Raw genomic sequence first — 16,355 nt, 5'->3', positions numbered from 1 at the left:
CTGGGTGGTACTTCTGTTGGAAAACTTTTTTGACTGTCGCTTCACAACAATGAGAGGTTATGCTCATGCTGTCATGTCAGGAGGGAGGGGGAAAGGCAGAACATAAAAGGCAGGGTGTGAAACACAAGTCCCAATGCAAACACTGGGAGGAAACACTAGAACCGCTCACAGTGTCTGTCTTTCAGTGGTGGGATTCTGGGTGGTTCTTATTCTTACTATGTTGGGAGCTGAGTCCCCTACCAACCTGAGAATCGGGGGATGGAGCAAGGGTAGGTAGCCCTGCCTGCTCTCCCCCAGAAGTCGGGTCACTTGGGGATGTGGCAAGCAACAGTGTCCTTCGTTCTGCTGTGCGTGCAAGATTGGAATCTGCAAACATGTCCTTGAATTAACATAGCAGAGCACAGCTGGATGAACCTTTCCGGCTATCTTCCTGCGGAGGTCTTAAGGAACTGGCACGTAGCATCATGTCCTTGGAGAAAGCCATTTGGAGGAAAGCCCAGCTTTAGTGTATAAAAGAGATTGCACCCTTAATAAACTTGCTGCAGTGCTATTAGGCTTTGCAGTCCTCCTGAAGCCCTGCTGTTCCTGTCTTTTCTTTTTCTCAGCCTCCTAGCCATACCTTCAGGACCTGTAATACTGGCTGGATCTGGTAGGTGGCACCCGAACAGGGACCTGAAGATACTTGGGAAATTCTAGGAAGACCACCGCTGGGGTGCTGTCGACAGAAACTGTGAGTAGATGCGGTGGATTAGTGATTCGGGAGTAAAAATGAAGCAAGCTTCTAGCAAAGACCTTTTTGTACAAGTGCTGTATAACCTGCTAACTTCCCGTGGTGCCCGTGTAGATAAGGCTCAGCTCACACGTTTTGTGCAATTTGTTCAAAGGAATTACTATAGTGTTCACGGGCCGGGGAAGGCACCTGTAGATGTTTCTGCTTTATGGTCTCTTATAAAGGATTGTCTTGGCACAGATACTGAGCTTACTAAGAGGCAGAAAGCAACTAGGGAAAGCTTTAGGGCTCGGTCGCGCTCTCTTTCGTCCTTAGACTCCCCTCCTGCTGACCCACCACCGCCTCCGCCGGTTGCTCCATCTGCTCCTCCTAACATTCCTTTACCTCCTCCGCCCTTAGCAGCTTTTGGGGCTTCGGCTTCACCTCCAAGGTATGAGCAGCCCAAGGTAACAATAAAGGCAGAAGGGGGGACGCAGACCTATGAGACCTTGAGAAACATACAAGCCGCTGCCACACAGACTTACGATCAATTTATAAAGGCCTTAGAGCAGGTTCCAAGGATTTATCCCGAAATCCCTCCTCCCACGGCTACAGCTCCCTTGGGCCAGAGGCCAAGGGACGAGTTAGATCCAGGGGACTGGGAGGATTTGGCGGATCAAGCTGCCCGGTACGATCCGGAGGATGAATTTAAGTTGGCCGCTGGGGTCACGGTTACTAAGTCGTTAAGTGGCCCCTCATCCATGGAACTCTGCCAGATACAGCAAGAGCTCATGGCCGTGACAGATTTATTAAAGCAATTAGTTCAGCAGCGGCCTGAAAGCTGCCCGACTCCCCAAGAGAAGGCTTCACAGGAGGCACTTTTGCCCGAACCACCCCCACTACCCATGCCCAACGTTCCAGCGCCTTTCTACGCCTATTATAGCTACTGTCAAGGTTGACCCTCATAAGTGGAGTTTGCCGATGGGTGGCTTGAAGTCAACCCTGGATGATTATTTGTCCCCCTTACAGTTGTCACTCCGATAGGCAAAGCTGAGGAAATTAACAATATAGAAGCCCAGCTAGCTCAGTCGGTAAAGCATGGGACAAAGTGAAAGTGCTCTTTAGAGTGAATGTTGAAGTCTATGTGATCACAAAATAATGTTGTTTTTGTTGAAATTAGAATCTTAGTATATGTATAGAATTTGAAATCTGTAATAAGTGGAACTCCACTGCTGAAACTGCCTCTGATGCAGATAAATTCAAAGGCAGCTGGAGAGGGCAGGGCTATCTGCTCTCCCACAGTAAGATTACTTGCAAAAGACTACTTAATGCCTTGTTTAAAAATTATAAGAAAACTCACAGGGAAATGCAAATCTTGGCCAAATTGAGTATTAGTTATTATTTCAGAAAGCCAAAAAGGAAGAGAAAAAAAATTGAGATCTGTCTATCTTTTAAGCATGAAAAGAAATTCAGCCAGATCTATATGCTTCCCCTGAAGTAAGCAAGATGTGGGGGAAGGGAGAGACATGAGGTGATCAAATATAGAAGCCCGCTCTCCTAGTATATTAAATTAAAAGTTTCCTTTCTCGCCATAAAAAATTTTAAAAATTTAGAAATATGTCTGGGATATCTGTACACATGTAAAGAGAAAGCTAGCATAAGACAAAATGTGCACACGTTTGATTTAGGATATTAGATAGGTCTTGAACTAGACTTAACTCTTTACAAGGGCTACAGAAATGAAAAACCCAGAGTTGGTTCTTTTTCTGAGAAAAGCAGCGAAAAAGTCTTCTTGAAAGAAATTCAAGCTAATTCCAGCAACAATATTTGCATTTCCATAAGAAAGAGTAGTTTTCAAAATGCTAGTGAACCTTATTAAAAAGTTAACTTTTAAGGCCTTCAAGAAAATAAATAAATTTGTCTCTGTCATAGAATTTATCCAAAGTAAATACTTTAAAATAATTATAATTGATTCTAGAATCTCAAAGAGATTATTGAAATATAAATAAATAATATATTAATTATAAAGATCTAAGTAGTCCAGGTAATTGGCTACATCCTTTGTTGAGGGAGGAAAGGGTAAAGGCCCTTCCCCCAGCAGACAGTTAATATAGTGTCCTGCCAGTAGCCATCTTAAAGAATGTGATCATTTACAGTCAAATAAACAAAACCTAGTTTCCCAGAACCACTGGCAAATAAAAATTAAAGTTTAAATTTACCTCATAAAAAACCTAGAGGTCAGAATTGAATCTATTAATTGATTATGTCTTGTATTTTTCTTAGAAATATAAAGTGTTATTAATCTAAGAACTACTAAATATATTTAACTTACCAGCTTCAAAAATTCAAAGTACAAATTAAATTAGGAGAAATTATAAAATTATAGTGATTAAATACTTAAAGCATAAAAACTTATTTTTAAGAAAATAAAATCTTATATTTCCTCTAATAATTAGGAATTCAAAATAAGTTGCTTATTATTGATCTAATTTTAAAAAAGTGTTAATTCTGTGATCTCAACCAAAAATTTTCTGTACAAAAACTAGTCTAAACCTAATTAATATCTTAAGATAATAATAGATAATAATAACAGGTATTAAAATATTTAAATCATATATAGATATTTATTTGATGGTTTTTTCTATGTTAAAATTTCAAGGCCTTAACAGAGATGATTCTTGGAAAGCTCCAAGGGCCCAAAGTAATACAAGAAATTTATTCTCTCTTCTTATAGGAAAACTTTTTAAAACAGATCTAATATACTTGAAATTGCATGGAAAGCCTTATCAAATAAAAATTAATAGGTATATATTAAATATTATAAAAGTTTTCTCCTGTAAGAAAGGCAAAAACAATATACCGTATTTTTCGGACCATAACACGCTCCGGACCATAAGACGCACCAGTTTTTAGAGAAGGGAAATGAAGAAAAAAAGATTCTGAAACAAATAGTGTCCTAAAATATTTTATGTGCATTAAAACCCAACATCACAGTCATAAACACATGTAATCAACCCTGTAAAGTAAACAGCAGCATTTAGAACCATTTTAGAGCTGGGCAAGCACACAGAGACCACACAGAGCCGGGCAAGTAAAAAAACTTTTTTTTTAAAGTATATGTGTAGGCTATATTTGGACCATAAGACGCAGGGACTTTTTCCCCCCACTTCTGGGGGGAAAAAAGTGCGTCTTATGGTCCGAAAAATACGGTAGTTCTTAAATATAACAAAATTTTTCAACAGCAATAGAATTTCAAGAAAGACAAAAGCCATGCTTTTGGATCAGACCAATAAAGTATCAAACCTATAAGTTTTACTGAATAAGTTTCTTTGCCATTATTTTTTTTAATTAAAAATACCTACTTAAGTTACTTTATAAATTACAATAGCTTTTACAATATAATCAATATCATATAAATTAAGTTACATAAGAAGCCAATATTTTATAAATAATTGAATCCTAACTGTATATGGCCGCCTACATTTTCATTAAGCTAAAGGCAAGGCAACATTTATGGCTTATAAATTCAAAAGTAAATTTGCTTTATTTTTAAAATAAAGATACCTTACCATGATAGCAGTCAGCACCTGTACATTACTACAGGTTGCCCAAGACCAAGGGCTGGTTGCCCAAGACCAAGGAAGGTCAGTGTACACACCCTTCTACATAGAAGTCAAAATACTTAATATTTTATATTCTACCGGGAACCCTGGCTTAGGGGCTTGATTTATTTCTAACACAGAGAATAGTATTAACAACCACATTAAAAGAAAATTTTTTATCCCAAGTATTAACCATTTTTACAGATAGATCCAGTTCCAAAAAGGCTAGATATACTACAGCAAAGAAGCAAAGATCCTTCAAACCTCTTATATTTCAGTAGAAATACAAGCTCTTATTTATACCTTAACAGATTTTACTACAGAGTCCATCAATCTATAATAATAGTACTTATATGGTAAGTATAGCAAAAATTATTAAAACAGCTACTATAAGGCACATTAATTCAGCTTGTATTGACACCATTCAACAGCTATTTCAAGATATACAAGGGATCCTACATTCCCGGTCTAGCCCCTGCTTTATTGGACATGTACGGGCCCACTCTAACCTTTCAGTGTCCCTAGCTACTGGTAATCAAGCAGCTGACTTACATACCCAGGTTTGTGTTCTTCAGGCGCTAGATAATGTTCAGCAAGCTAAACGATCCCACTCTATCCATCACCAATCAGCTAGAGCCCTCCGATGGCAATTTAAGATTCCCAATTTAAGACTGCACGACAAATAGTAAAGACGTGCACGTGATGCCCCCAAATACTTCCCGTACCGCATCATGGGGTTAATCCTCGAGAACTAAAACCCAATCAACTATGGCAAATGGATGTCACTCACATTCCTGAATTTGGTCGTTCTCGCTATGTACATGTAACTATTGACACATTTTCCCACTTCATCCTGGCCACTGCCAGGGTGGGTGAAGGAGCTAAACATTGCATCGCCCATCTGCTTTACTGTTTTTCTATTTTAGGGGTCCCCCAACAACTGAAGACCGACAATGCCCCCGCCTATTGTAGCAAAGCCTTTTCTCATTTCTGTCATCAATACCGTATCCAACTCAAGCACGGCATCGCCTATAATCCCCAAGGACCGTGCCCATCAGACTCTAAAGAATCAAATTTTTAAAGTTAAGAAGGGGGAGTATTACCCCCTAACTCCTCAAAATATACTTAATCATACTATATTCATTTTAAATTTCCTGCAAGTGGGTAACGAGGGCCAGTCGGCAGCCCAAAGGTTCTGGAACCCACAGGCAAGGGCATTCCCTGAGGGGTATTGGAGAGACCCACTGACTAATGAAAATGCATGGTCCCAAACCCGTACTAATGTGGGGCAGAGGTTGTGTTTGTGTGAGAACCCTCGGTGGCTACCCGAGCGGTGTGTGCGCCATGCCTCGAAGTCAGGTGGCAAAGCTGAGGGATCGACTGGACCGCCTGCGGCTGGGGCCATCTAGAAATGAAATGGGACTAATGTGGAGGACCTGCCACAGTAATGTGACAGTGTGCCAGGGAAAGCTGTGCGACTGGGCCGACACTGATAACGACTTTCGCCCCCAGAACCTGGTGGCTGGACTGTGGACTATGGACAATATCACATTTCAGGAAGAATTGTGGAAATTGGTTGCCACCATGGACTATGTCACTGTTGAAAAAGAAAATGTCTCCATTTCCCCGCGGGGAGTGATTAGTGGGAGCGGGAATAGTTATAACGTCAGTGTATCATCTTGTGTACCTGATCCTTATGTCCTTTTGGTAGGAGCTAATCTCAGTGTGAGGTATTGGACAATGTTACTAACATATACAACATAAGCTGTCCTTCTTGCAGCTTGACTAACTGTATTAATGGTTCTACTATGGCCTTGATGATACTACAACAGCCTACCTTTGTTATGCTCCCTGTAAACACTACACATGCATGGTATGATGACTCAGGTCTAGAAGTCCTACGAGAAGTAGAGAAGGCCCTAAGCCTCCCAAAATGGTTTGTTGGATTGCTTGTAGCAGGTATCACTGCATTAGTAACCTTAATAGCCTCTGCTACTGCATCTGCCATCTCTTTAACACAAACTATCCAGACAGCTGAGTATGTTAATGCGCTACCCTTTAATATGACAAAAGCCTTACAAGTACAAGAAGATTGGGACCAGAAAGTAGAAAAAAGGTTAAACGCCCTTTAGGACGCTGTCCAGATTCTGGGAGATGAGATAGTCGCCCTTGAAATTAAAGGGAATCTGCACTGTCATGCAGCATATAATTGGATTTGTATTACTCCAAAAGGGTACAATGACACCCAGTTTTCCTGGGAGAATGTTAAACGACATTTAACCGGCATTTGGCAAGATGCAAATACGTCTCTAGATCTCCGACTTTTACATGAGGAGATTCAAGAATTGGCGCACGGGCCTAAATTAGACATTGATATTGCCAAGGCAGCCTCAGATTTCATCACTCAGCTTCGAAATAATTTTCCATCTGTAACCTCCACAATGTATGGCCTTATTGGGTTGGTAATAACCACTGGGCTACTGGTTTTGTTGTGTGCGCTTCTGCCGGTCCTCCTTAAGGTTATATGCAGGCAGACCTACCAATTGGCAACTGATATAAAACTGATATAATTGTATCAAAATAAGGATAACGCACACATGCATAAATATAGTTAAAAGGGGGGAGCTGTTGGGAGCCGAGTCCCCTACCGACCTGAGAATCGGGGGATGGAGCAAGGGTAGGTAGCCCTGCCTGCTCTCCCCCAGAAGTCGGGTCACTTGGGGATGTGGCAAGCAACAGTGTCCTTCGTTCTGCTGTGTGTGCAAGATTGGAATCTGCAAACATGTCCTTGAATTAACATAGCAGAGTACAGCCAGATGAACTTTTCCGGCCAGATATCTTCCTGCCATAGGTTTTAAGGAACTGGCACGTAGCATCATGTCCTTGGAGAAATCCATTTGGAGGAACAACCAGCTTTAGTTATAAAAGAGATTGCGCTCTTAATAAACTTGCTGCAGTGCCATAGAGCATTCCAGTCCTCCGGAAGCCCCGCTGTTCCTGTCTTTTCTTTTTCTCAGCCTCCTAGCCATACCTTCAGGACCTGTAATACCGGCTGGATCCGGTATTACTATGTGTTTTCCTAGCTGTTTGTAAAAAGCACATATTACTTAGATGACCAGAACTTAACTTTATTTTCCAATAAATGAGAAGGAAATACACAGCACAACCCTGCCCGCACCTACCTGTGTCAGCCCAGAGGCAAGTGCCTGCGGCTTTCTCCACGTGAGCAGGCCTGAGGCAGGGGCGCCCTGCGGCCCTTAGCAAGTGCTGCAGCAAACATTTACTCTGGGCCCCGGGGCTGAGGCTGCCCGCACCCCTGCCTGCCCTCAAAGAGCTGCCAGTGCAGAAGCCGGGCCAGGAGGCAGGTCCTTCCTTCTCCCTGCGATCCTCTCTGGGCCCTGAGGGTGGACTGGCCATCTTTTCCTTCCTGGGACGGTTCCGTGTTCTGGAGCACTACCAGGTGCCCAAGAGCAGCAAACTGCCTGCAATTCCACATGGCCCAGCCCCTTGGCCAGCCCAGAGCTGAGCACAGGGCAGCGGACCGCCATCAGCTGCACTCTCCTGGGCCAGGGAGACCAGGGAAGGCATGCGCATGGCCACATAGCTTGCCCCGGAGCCCGCCTGCTCCCTGCTGCTCACAGAGAGCCTCAGAAACCTCCCCCCCTGCCCCAGGCCTTCATCGCTGCCACAGGGAGAGGTGACGCCCTGAGGCGAGAGGCCTGCCTGTCAAGGGTCCCACGTTGGCACCTCCGTGGTTTTGATTCCTGTGGAACCAGGACAACAGGCCTCCATCCCAGCAACTGGGGCAAGTGCTGCCGGTGACAGACGTGGACAGGGCTGCCTCCACCTCAATGCCTGTTCCCCGTCTCCTGCCCATAACCCTCCCAAAGGGAAACTCAGCTGCGCATCACTCCACTCAGGTGTCATTTCCTCCAAGAAGACTCCCAGCTGCTCCCACGCAGCCTGAGTTAGGAGACCTGTCCGTTGAACTGTTGGCACCATCTGCCTCCCTGGCACTTAGCACACAGCAGCAAAAGCACCGGCTTACCATGAATGGTGCCTGCAGCCAGGAATCAAGGTCTCTCAAAACCAGACCCAAGTCCAATGGCAGCACCACCCCTTCCCCTGTCCGTGACCATCACAAGGGCAGCACTAGCTGAAACCCACCGGCCTACAGCATGCCTGGGCCTGAGTGTGGCTCCCCTCAGACCAAGAAACGAGGTCACTTCAGCCCCATCATCTGAGCTCCCTCCGGCCCAGCCCAGAGGGTTGGGTGCTGTGCTGCCAACAGGCCATGGAATGAGCACAGCTGCCAGCTGGGAACAGGGCCAGGGACAGAGGCTGCCCAAGATCTCAGTGAAACCACAGAATAAACACTCACATGTTGGACAGTGGGTGTTTCTTCAACATATATATATTATTTATTTCAGAGTGGAAGAGATAGAAACATCAAAGATGAGAGAAAATCATTCATCGACTGCCTTTGTATGCCCCAACTGGAGTCTGAGCCTACAACCTGAGCCACACAAGCTGGGCTGGGGAGTGGTTCTTAAACCACGTTCCCTGAGGTCCCAGGGACTCACAGAAATGCCCCGGAGGGAGAGGTGGGGGCTGAGCAGAGGGCACTATGGTCCCCCAAGTCCCAATCAATCAGAATTATGGGGCTTCACCTGAGATCTTAAGAAAACTCATATGGAGACACAAGTGTCAGTGCTCAGAAGTGTGAAAACCAGGGCCCAGGTGACAGGTTCAGTCCATATGGCGTCCGTCCTGGTCATATAGACCATAAAGATCAGAGACTTCACCCCACCTTCCCAAGGCCTGGGTGGGGATTTTTTTTTTTTTTAATATTTATTTTACTGATTTTTTTACAGAGAGGGAAGGGAGAAGGATAGAGAGCTAGAAACATCAATGAGACAGAAACATCATTCAGCTGCCTCCTGCACACTCCCCACCAGGGATGTGCCCGCAACCAAGGTACATGCCCTTGACCAGAATCAAACCCAGGACCCTTGAATCCGCAGGCCGACGCTCTATCTACTGAGCCAAACCGGTCAGGGCCTGGGTGGGGATTTTAACAGCCCTTCGCCATCAGGTCCTCCTGCACGGACTATCTGAATGAGATACTGTGAGCATGACAAGTGGACACTCTGCACGCTGAACTCCAGTGCTGCCGTCCGCACCCTGGGGACTCGTCCATTACAGTCCTGACCCAACATAACCCTCTGTGGTTCCATACCTCCTTCAGCCCCTTGAATTGCTGCTGTACAAAGACTCACTGAGCTGCGGACAATAACCAGGTCAGCGTGCCCCTCCCAGAACCCATTCCAGCCACTCCCACCAGACTGGTGCTTGGGGCCACAGTGCCGACTCATCTCTGGGGCCCTCACAGCACCAGACCCAATGCCATGCACACCGCTCAAAGGACATCGGCTGGACAAGTAAAGCAATGGCGTCCCTTTATCCCCCTCCCCCCTCTGTCCCTTCTCACAATGCAGGGGGAGGGGGATAAAGGGTGCAAGTAAGAAACCCCAAGTGTCAGCAAGCAGCTGCCTCACCGTGAACACCATCTCCTCTGGGCTTCCTGCGGGGAAACCTTTTGAGTGAGGACATTGCCAGAAGCACAGACATCCTGGAAACAGAGGCCGCCCTTACCTGGTAGAAGGTCTTGATGTGTCTGACCAGGATGCTCAAGTTCTCAATGCGAAGGTTCACATCGTTGTTCACGTGCTGGTGGAAGCGCTGATTAGGCCTGGAGTCTCTAGGGGAGGAAACAGGAGACTGGAAACAGAATCTCCCAGCATTTGCCTCACTTCCCTTCCCAGCGCTAAGCAGCCCTCTCTGAGCCAAGGTCAGTGTGAGGCTGAAACCAGTGTGCTCCATTCAAACCCAAAATCTTCATCTGCCGAGCCATGGACCTTAGACAGTACACATCCCTCCCAACTATAAGACAAGCCCTCCTCAGACCCTTAATCAATGTCATTTCCACTCCCACTCCCAGCAGTTCCCACAAACCACCACCAAATGCAGGGCAGACCCAAAAGGTTACACTGTATGAAAATCGACAACCCACCCCACAATATGGTTAAAGATTAAGAGAGTTAGGAACTGAACACGCCAAAATATATGAACCATCAAGAAAGAAAAAGGGAAAACATGGCCCATTTTCTGACTTAAATCAATAAAAATCATTAATGTTCTACTTCACACGGGTTCCCCTCCTCTGTCACCAGCCTGGGTCTCAGGATGGTCCTGAGATTTTACATTCTAGGGACACAATTCCACCTGGTCAAGCCGACATGATGGGTCTGTGACACTATATGGTGTACAACGCCACCTAGGAGCCATGCTAACAGGAGAGACTCAAGCAATTCATGAGGGAACCCCCAAAGCCTATTGACTTCCACTCTCCAGCAAAAGTCAGGTCTGGTCGTGATGAAACCAGAATTCTCAATCAAGTGACTTATAACTTCACTCACTGATATGTGTTCAGTGTATTTCTCAGAATTCTCAGGCTCAAAACAGGTTTCCTATCTGAAGAGACTCAACAGGAGGCCTCAGCTGCCGCCTCTCCTGCTTTTCATAACCAAGCCCTCCCCCACAGTTACTGTCCCAGCACACAGGGAGGGGCATGATTCAAAGGAGGGCTGTCTTCATGGGTTCATGAGGGCGCTGAGCCTCCTGGGAGCCGGTCTGATGGGAGAGAGGCAGGCCTCTTCCTCTTTCCGCAGTAACCTGACCCCTCCATAATGAAGGGGCGATTGGAGAGTTATGGAAATCGATCTCAATGCCATTTGGCTCACTTGAAGCCAATAATACAAAATTGACAAATAGGAAAAAAATGTACAAATCAACATTTCAAATGTCACTGAAAGTACAATTTAAAAACCACCACCACCACCACAAGGTGTTTGCAATTCAACCGGGACACCAGCAGCTGACGTGGAGAGGAGGACACCTTGGCTGGGGCTGGGAAGCCCCGACTGCCCTTTTGGGAGCAGGAGTGAATATCTGCAGAAAGTCTGTGAATGAGATGCGGTGTCTGTCAAGACCGAATTGAAATCTTTCCCTGGCAAAGGAAGGCCCGATTAAGTCACATGGGACCTCCCCAGGAGAGGCAGCAGCCAACGGGCTTCAGCACACAGGGACGCTCGCTGCACCTGAAAAGCATTCCAAGCACTGGAGTAGGGGCCTGGGTCTGACCCTCTGCTTCTCCCACCAGCTCTGAAGGCAGCACTAGCTGAAACTACGCTCCACAAGAGCCCTGGCATTTACTACCTGAGCAATCAGACTAATTATCCTGATCATTAACCAATACTCCCTCCTTTAAGGCTCTCAGGGCAGAGAAAAGCTATTAGGAACCAAATCCAAACAAGACAACTAAGGAAAGTCTATGCCACTCTGCTCAGGATGGGAACCCTCTTCTCTCCTGCTGTGGGAAAAACAGAGCAACTGCTGACTCCAACCTGGGCCAAATCAAAATGGTGTCCATTCCCACAAGTACATGCACACCAGCACAGGCATGTGGGCACACCCACCCACTGGGAGGCCAGGGCTCAGAGACCACCGCAGCCTTCCTCAGTTGCCCAGGTACGCGCACCTGAGCCCCTGCCAGCCTCCTGGTGGTCTGAGGTGTTAGGTAATACGCCCCTTATCTGGGCCCCAGCAAGCCCGTTAGCATATTGCTGCTCTTTCCTCAGGTCCTATCGGCCTGGGGAGAGTTGATCCAAACTGGTGAACAGCACGCAGTTGGGAGCTCCCAGCATGGACAGTAAAGCAGAACAGCCTTACCTGCTGGTGAGTTACATTTCTCCACTTGGCAGGAGTGAAAACACAGGCTTAGCTTCAGTGTTGTGTCAGATGTGGGGATAGGACTTGAGTCCCAGAGTCCAGTTCTGTCCTAGAACTCACTGGGAGAAGGCTAACGCTGTGAGTTATAATCTAGGAGACTAAGAATGTGGGAGAAAGACTGAAGGAACACAAAAACATTTCTTACTGGCTGCCTCAAGTCCTTCCTGGATCAGGAGGGTATACACATGAGTAACTGACACTAACACCTTTCACGTTGCACGCGCTGTGCTACATGCTCACACATCATCACATCTAATCCTCACTACCATCTCTCTTTTTTTTTTTTAATATATTTTATTGATTTTGTACAGAGAGGAAGGGAGAGAGACAGAGAGCCAGAAACATCGATGAGAGAGAATCATCGATCAGCTGCCGCCTGCACACCCCCCTACTGGGGACATGCCCGCAACCAAGGTACATGCCCTTGACCGGAACTGAACCCGGAATCTTCAGTCCCCTAGCCGACGCTCTATCCACTGAGCCAAACCGGTCTCGGCCTCACTACCATCTCTTAAGGGGGCAGTGCACTTCCCATTTCATAGATGAGCAAACTGAGGTGGTGAGTGCCACACCCAGCATCAGGCAGCCAGGATGAGATACCTGGACTTCAGTCCCCACTGGCTCCCTACGTGTGGACACAGGGCTGTTTTTTGTTTGTTTGTTTTTTTTTAGGGGATTTCATGCATATATCATAAGTTACATCTTGATGAGTTTTTAAAAATTAAACATACTCCAATCATTAGGTAGAAAACCTCTACCCTCCCAGTTCTCCTGCACCCTTTTCCAGTCAATCCTCACCCCCACTACTTGCCAGGACCTGTCTATGCCTCGGGACAATCCATGAAAACCCATTTTCGTCAGTGTTCTCAGAGAAGTGCTGCCAAAGCTAACAGATTTGTTGTTTATATCTAAGCAAACACAGGGTTGGTAAGATCGGTAAGATTGATAGGGCTTTTGAAAACAAACAAACATTAGAAATGAAACTTCTACCTCTCCCACAGCCTGATAGCACATGATGTATTAAAACAAAAGGAGCTATGTTCTTGGGAAATTTCTCAAAACAGATCTTTTTAGGTAAGTCTACTTAAAACACTTTCTTTTTTAAAATTTTAAAAAATATATATTTTATTTATTTTTTACAGAGAGGAAGGGAGAGGGATAGAGAGTTAGAAACATCAATGGCAGAGAAACATCCATCAGCTGCCTCCTGCACACCCCTTACTGGGGATGTGCCTGCAAACAAGGTACATGCCCTTGACCGAAATCAAACCTGGGGCCCCTCAGTCTGCATGCCGATGCTCTATCAACTGACCCAAACTGGTTAGGACTAAACCACTTTCTGAATATGCCAAAGCTAACTCCTCCTGCGTGTGCCACAAAAGAAGCTGATTCTCATTAGCCAAAGAGTTTATGCCCAAGTCGGAGAGCTTAGTTGCAGGTGAGAAGGTGAGCATAAGGGGCTGGTCCACAGAGAACGCTAGGATGTTCCCTTTTCCTTCAAGTTCCCGAGAACCACACCGACACTAAGTTCCAGCATCTCTCCTGCCATTTCTGAGTTAAGAACAGAGTCGGAGTAGGAGCCTCCGTGGGGCGGGCTGTCAGGCAGGCAGGCTCTGCAGAATTCAGCAGCAGGAGAGAATGTGGCCCCCAGGCCGTTTCAGAGGCTCCAGGTCGGTCCCTCAGCATTCTGACGCCCTGTGCCTCTCCTCACACAGTGGCTTTCAATCCAGGACCTGGGAAGCCACTCACTATGGAGTAACTGAACATGGAAGATGAGTGAGAGAGCTCAGAAACAGGGTCCTACCCAGGAGTGAACCCTCAGTCACTCTCACTGCTCCCGACCCTCCCGACACTTCCTGTGGCCAGACCCTGACCGTTACAGTTCCATGAGCCCCCAAGTTTTAATTTTAAATTTCATTGTTTAAACCACATTAATACCTGAGTTTAAAGTTAACTGAACCATCTACACCAAGTGCTTGACAGTCCTTCAGTTCCAAATATCCTTCATCAAACAAACTGCCACCCACTGTCCTGCAGTTCTTCATCCCCAACGAATGGCAGCAAAAGGGCCCGGATGCTGAGGTAGCACTGGCGCAGGAGAAACCCTCCCACAGCAACTCCGGTTCCTTCGTTTCTACACCCTAAGTCACACCTTCTGAGCATGTTTGTGCTTGGCCTGTGAGGACAACTTACATTTCCATCATGACCTGGTTCAGCATGATGCCATCCACCAAGTGCACGTACATGTCCTCATCCTTGCCACTTGCGACTGGGCTCAAAGTTTTCACCTGCAAGGAGGGGGTGCGGGCAGAAAGGCACAAATATCACCCCACATGCACATTCTGAAGGTCTCCGTGGCAACGGCGGGCAGGACCCCTGTGGGCTGAAGGGCCACCCAGCGCCCACTCTCGCTTCAGTTGGCACCAAGCCCACCTTTCCCCAGGGCCTGTCTCCCTGCCCTGATCTCGGCTACAGATGGGAGACAGCAGGAGGCAAACTTTCTCGCCACTTTTCTCCAGCGTCACAGGACAGGGGAAAATGAAAAATAAAAGGAGCTTTCAGGCATTTCTCATGTCTCTGATCTATTGGAATCACCATGCCCATTCCATCCGGTACACGTTCCCACTCAGACACCCCAATCCTCACCGACCACCACCATCCACCAGCTGGTCTCGAGTTCAAACACTAAACCAGGATATTTGGGGGAGTGAGTGCTTTTCCACAGTGGTTCAGCCACATGGGCCGGGTGACCCCTCAGTCCCTGTCCACTCCGGGACCGGCAGCCTGGCGCCCTGGCAGGAGCAGGTGAACCCACCTCAGTCCTGCACTGGTGCATGGGCTGCAGAGTAGGAAACCCCTTAGGCCCCAAACCAGGACCCCGCCTCCAGCTTGGAGACCTGTGAAGACCCCCGAGTCCCAGGACTGCCAGGATCCGGGGGGTGGGGTCTGTGGAGATCCCAGGAGGCGGGAGAGGAGCCAGGCCACCAGCCATGGGACAGGGAGGCAGGTGCACTCACCCACGCCACCAGCGGGCTCTGAAGGAAGCGCTCCATGAGCTCCCGGACAGTACTGTCCATCCTTAGGCTGTGTCCACGGTTCATCGCTGCGCACACCGGCTCTGGGCCCACAGTCTCTGTGTCCAGCAGCTCAGCACCACGCACTGCCAATGGCTCCTCACCCCACATTCTAAACGGCTCCTCACCCCACATTCTAATCGGCTCTTGAACATATATTCCTAATGGCTCTAGGTCCCATATTCCAAAGGGCTCTGGCAGGCAACACAGCTGGGTTGGGGGCTGTGGCAGCTCCTGAACAATGCTAAGTGCTTCAGAATACACCAAAATTATGACACATTCTCTATGAAATTTAACATCTCTCTGGGCCCATAAAATATAAGGAAATATAAAGGGTCTATATCTACATCCTATGTAATTATAAATGTAAGTTAAGCACTTAAACATAATTTTGCCAATCTCCACATTAAATTATTTTTTTTCTACCAGCCAAATTCAGAAATTTGATCAGTTCCTTTTAAGTATCCATTCATTTTCTTTTGTTAAACCCTACCTAGTAGCTCAGCTTGGGAGTTCTCCTCCCCATCCACAGTGAAAGGAGATGCTCCAGTTAGTAGTTCATACATTACAACACCTAAACCCACCAGTCAACTGCCTACAAAACAATTTGATAGAATATTAGCAAGTAATTTAGAAGAAAGAAAAATGAACAAAATTAAGCTGCACATTTGGGAAATATTTTAACATAAAGATCCTGAACATAGCTTTCTGAGCAAGGAATATTAAACTAGCACATGCAAGAAAGACATTTAGAGAACAGATATGCAGGTATGTCAGAACAAAATTTAAATATTTAGGCTGTCAATCAATGAACTAAAAGTGTTTTAATTATTTTCTAAACTAGTAATGATTTTCTTTCGGTTAACTAAAAATTTTATTTTGTTTAAAATAAATTTAAAAATTTTAAGTAAATGAAATCTTTGGACTTATGATAGAGGGGGACAAAGTACCAATGAGCATTTTTATTAACTATCCAGCTCCAATAAATATTACAAATTACTTAAAGTCCAAGAACAAAAATGGAAAAAAATACTACCTAAAGGTGTTATTTTTTCCTAACCACCTAAATCAATTCCACTTATAGAATCTACCACAAATCTAATAGCCTTCATTTGTGGG

At 46.0% G+C, this 16,355-nt stretch overlaps 1 protein-coding gene across 1 annotated transcript in view; it reads right to left on the bottom strand.

The window, feature by feature from the left end:
• The window catches only part of LOC118727992 (protein Daple-like), a 47,945-nt gene extending 32,706 nt beyond the window's left edge, over positions 1-15,239 (bottom strand). Inside the window, 3 exon segments of the mRNA XM_045587239.1 lie at positions 9,967-10,072; positions 14,356-14,450; positions 15,180-15,239. Coding sequence (XP_045443195.1) covers positions 9,967-10,072; positions 14,356-14,450; positions 15,180-15,239 — 261 coding nt within the window.
• Positions 15,240-16,355: the final 1,116 nt, after the last annotated feature.

The sequence above is a fragment of the Pipistrellus kuhlii genome, unplaced genomic scaffold, assembly GCF_014108245.1.
Source record: "Pipistrellus kuhlii isolate mPipKuh1 unplaced genomic scaffold, mPipKuh1.p scaffold_m20_p_27, whole genome shotgun sequence".
In the NCBI taxonomy this organism is placed as follows: Eukaryota; Metazoa; Chordata; class Mammalia; order Chiroptera; family Vespertilionidae; genus Pipistrellus; species Pipistrellus kuhlii.
This window is presented reverse-complemented; position numbering and strand designations above follow the sequence as displayed.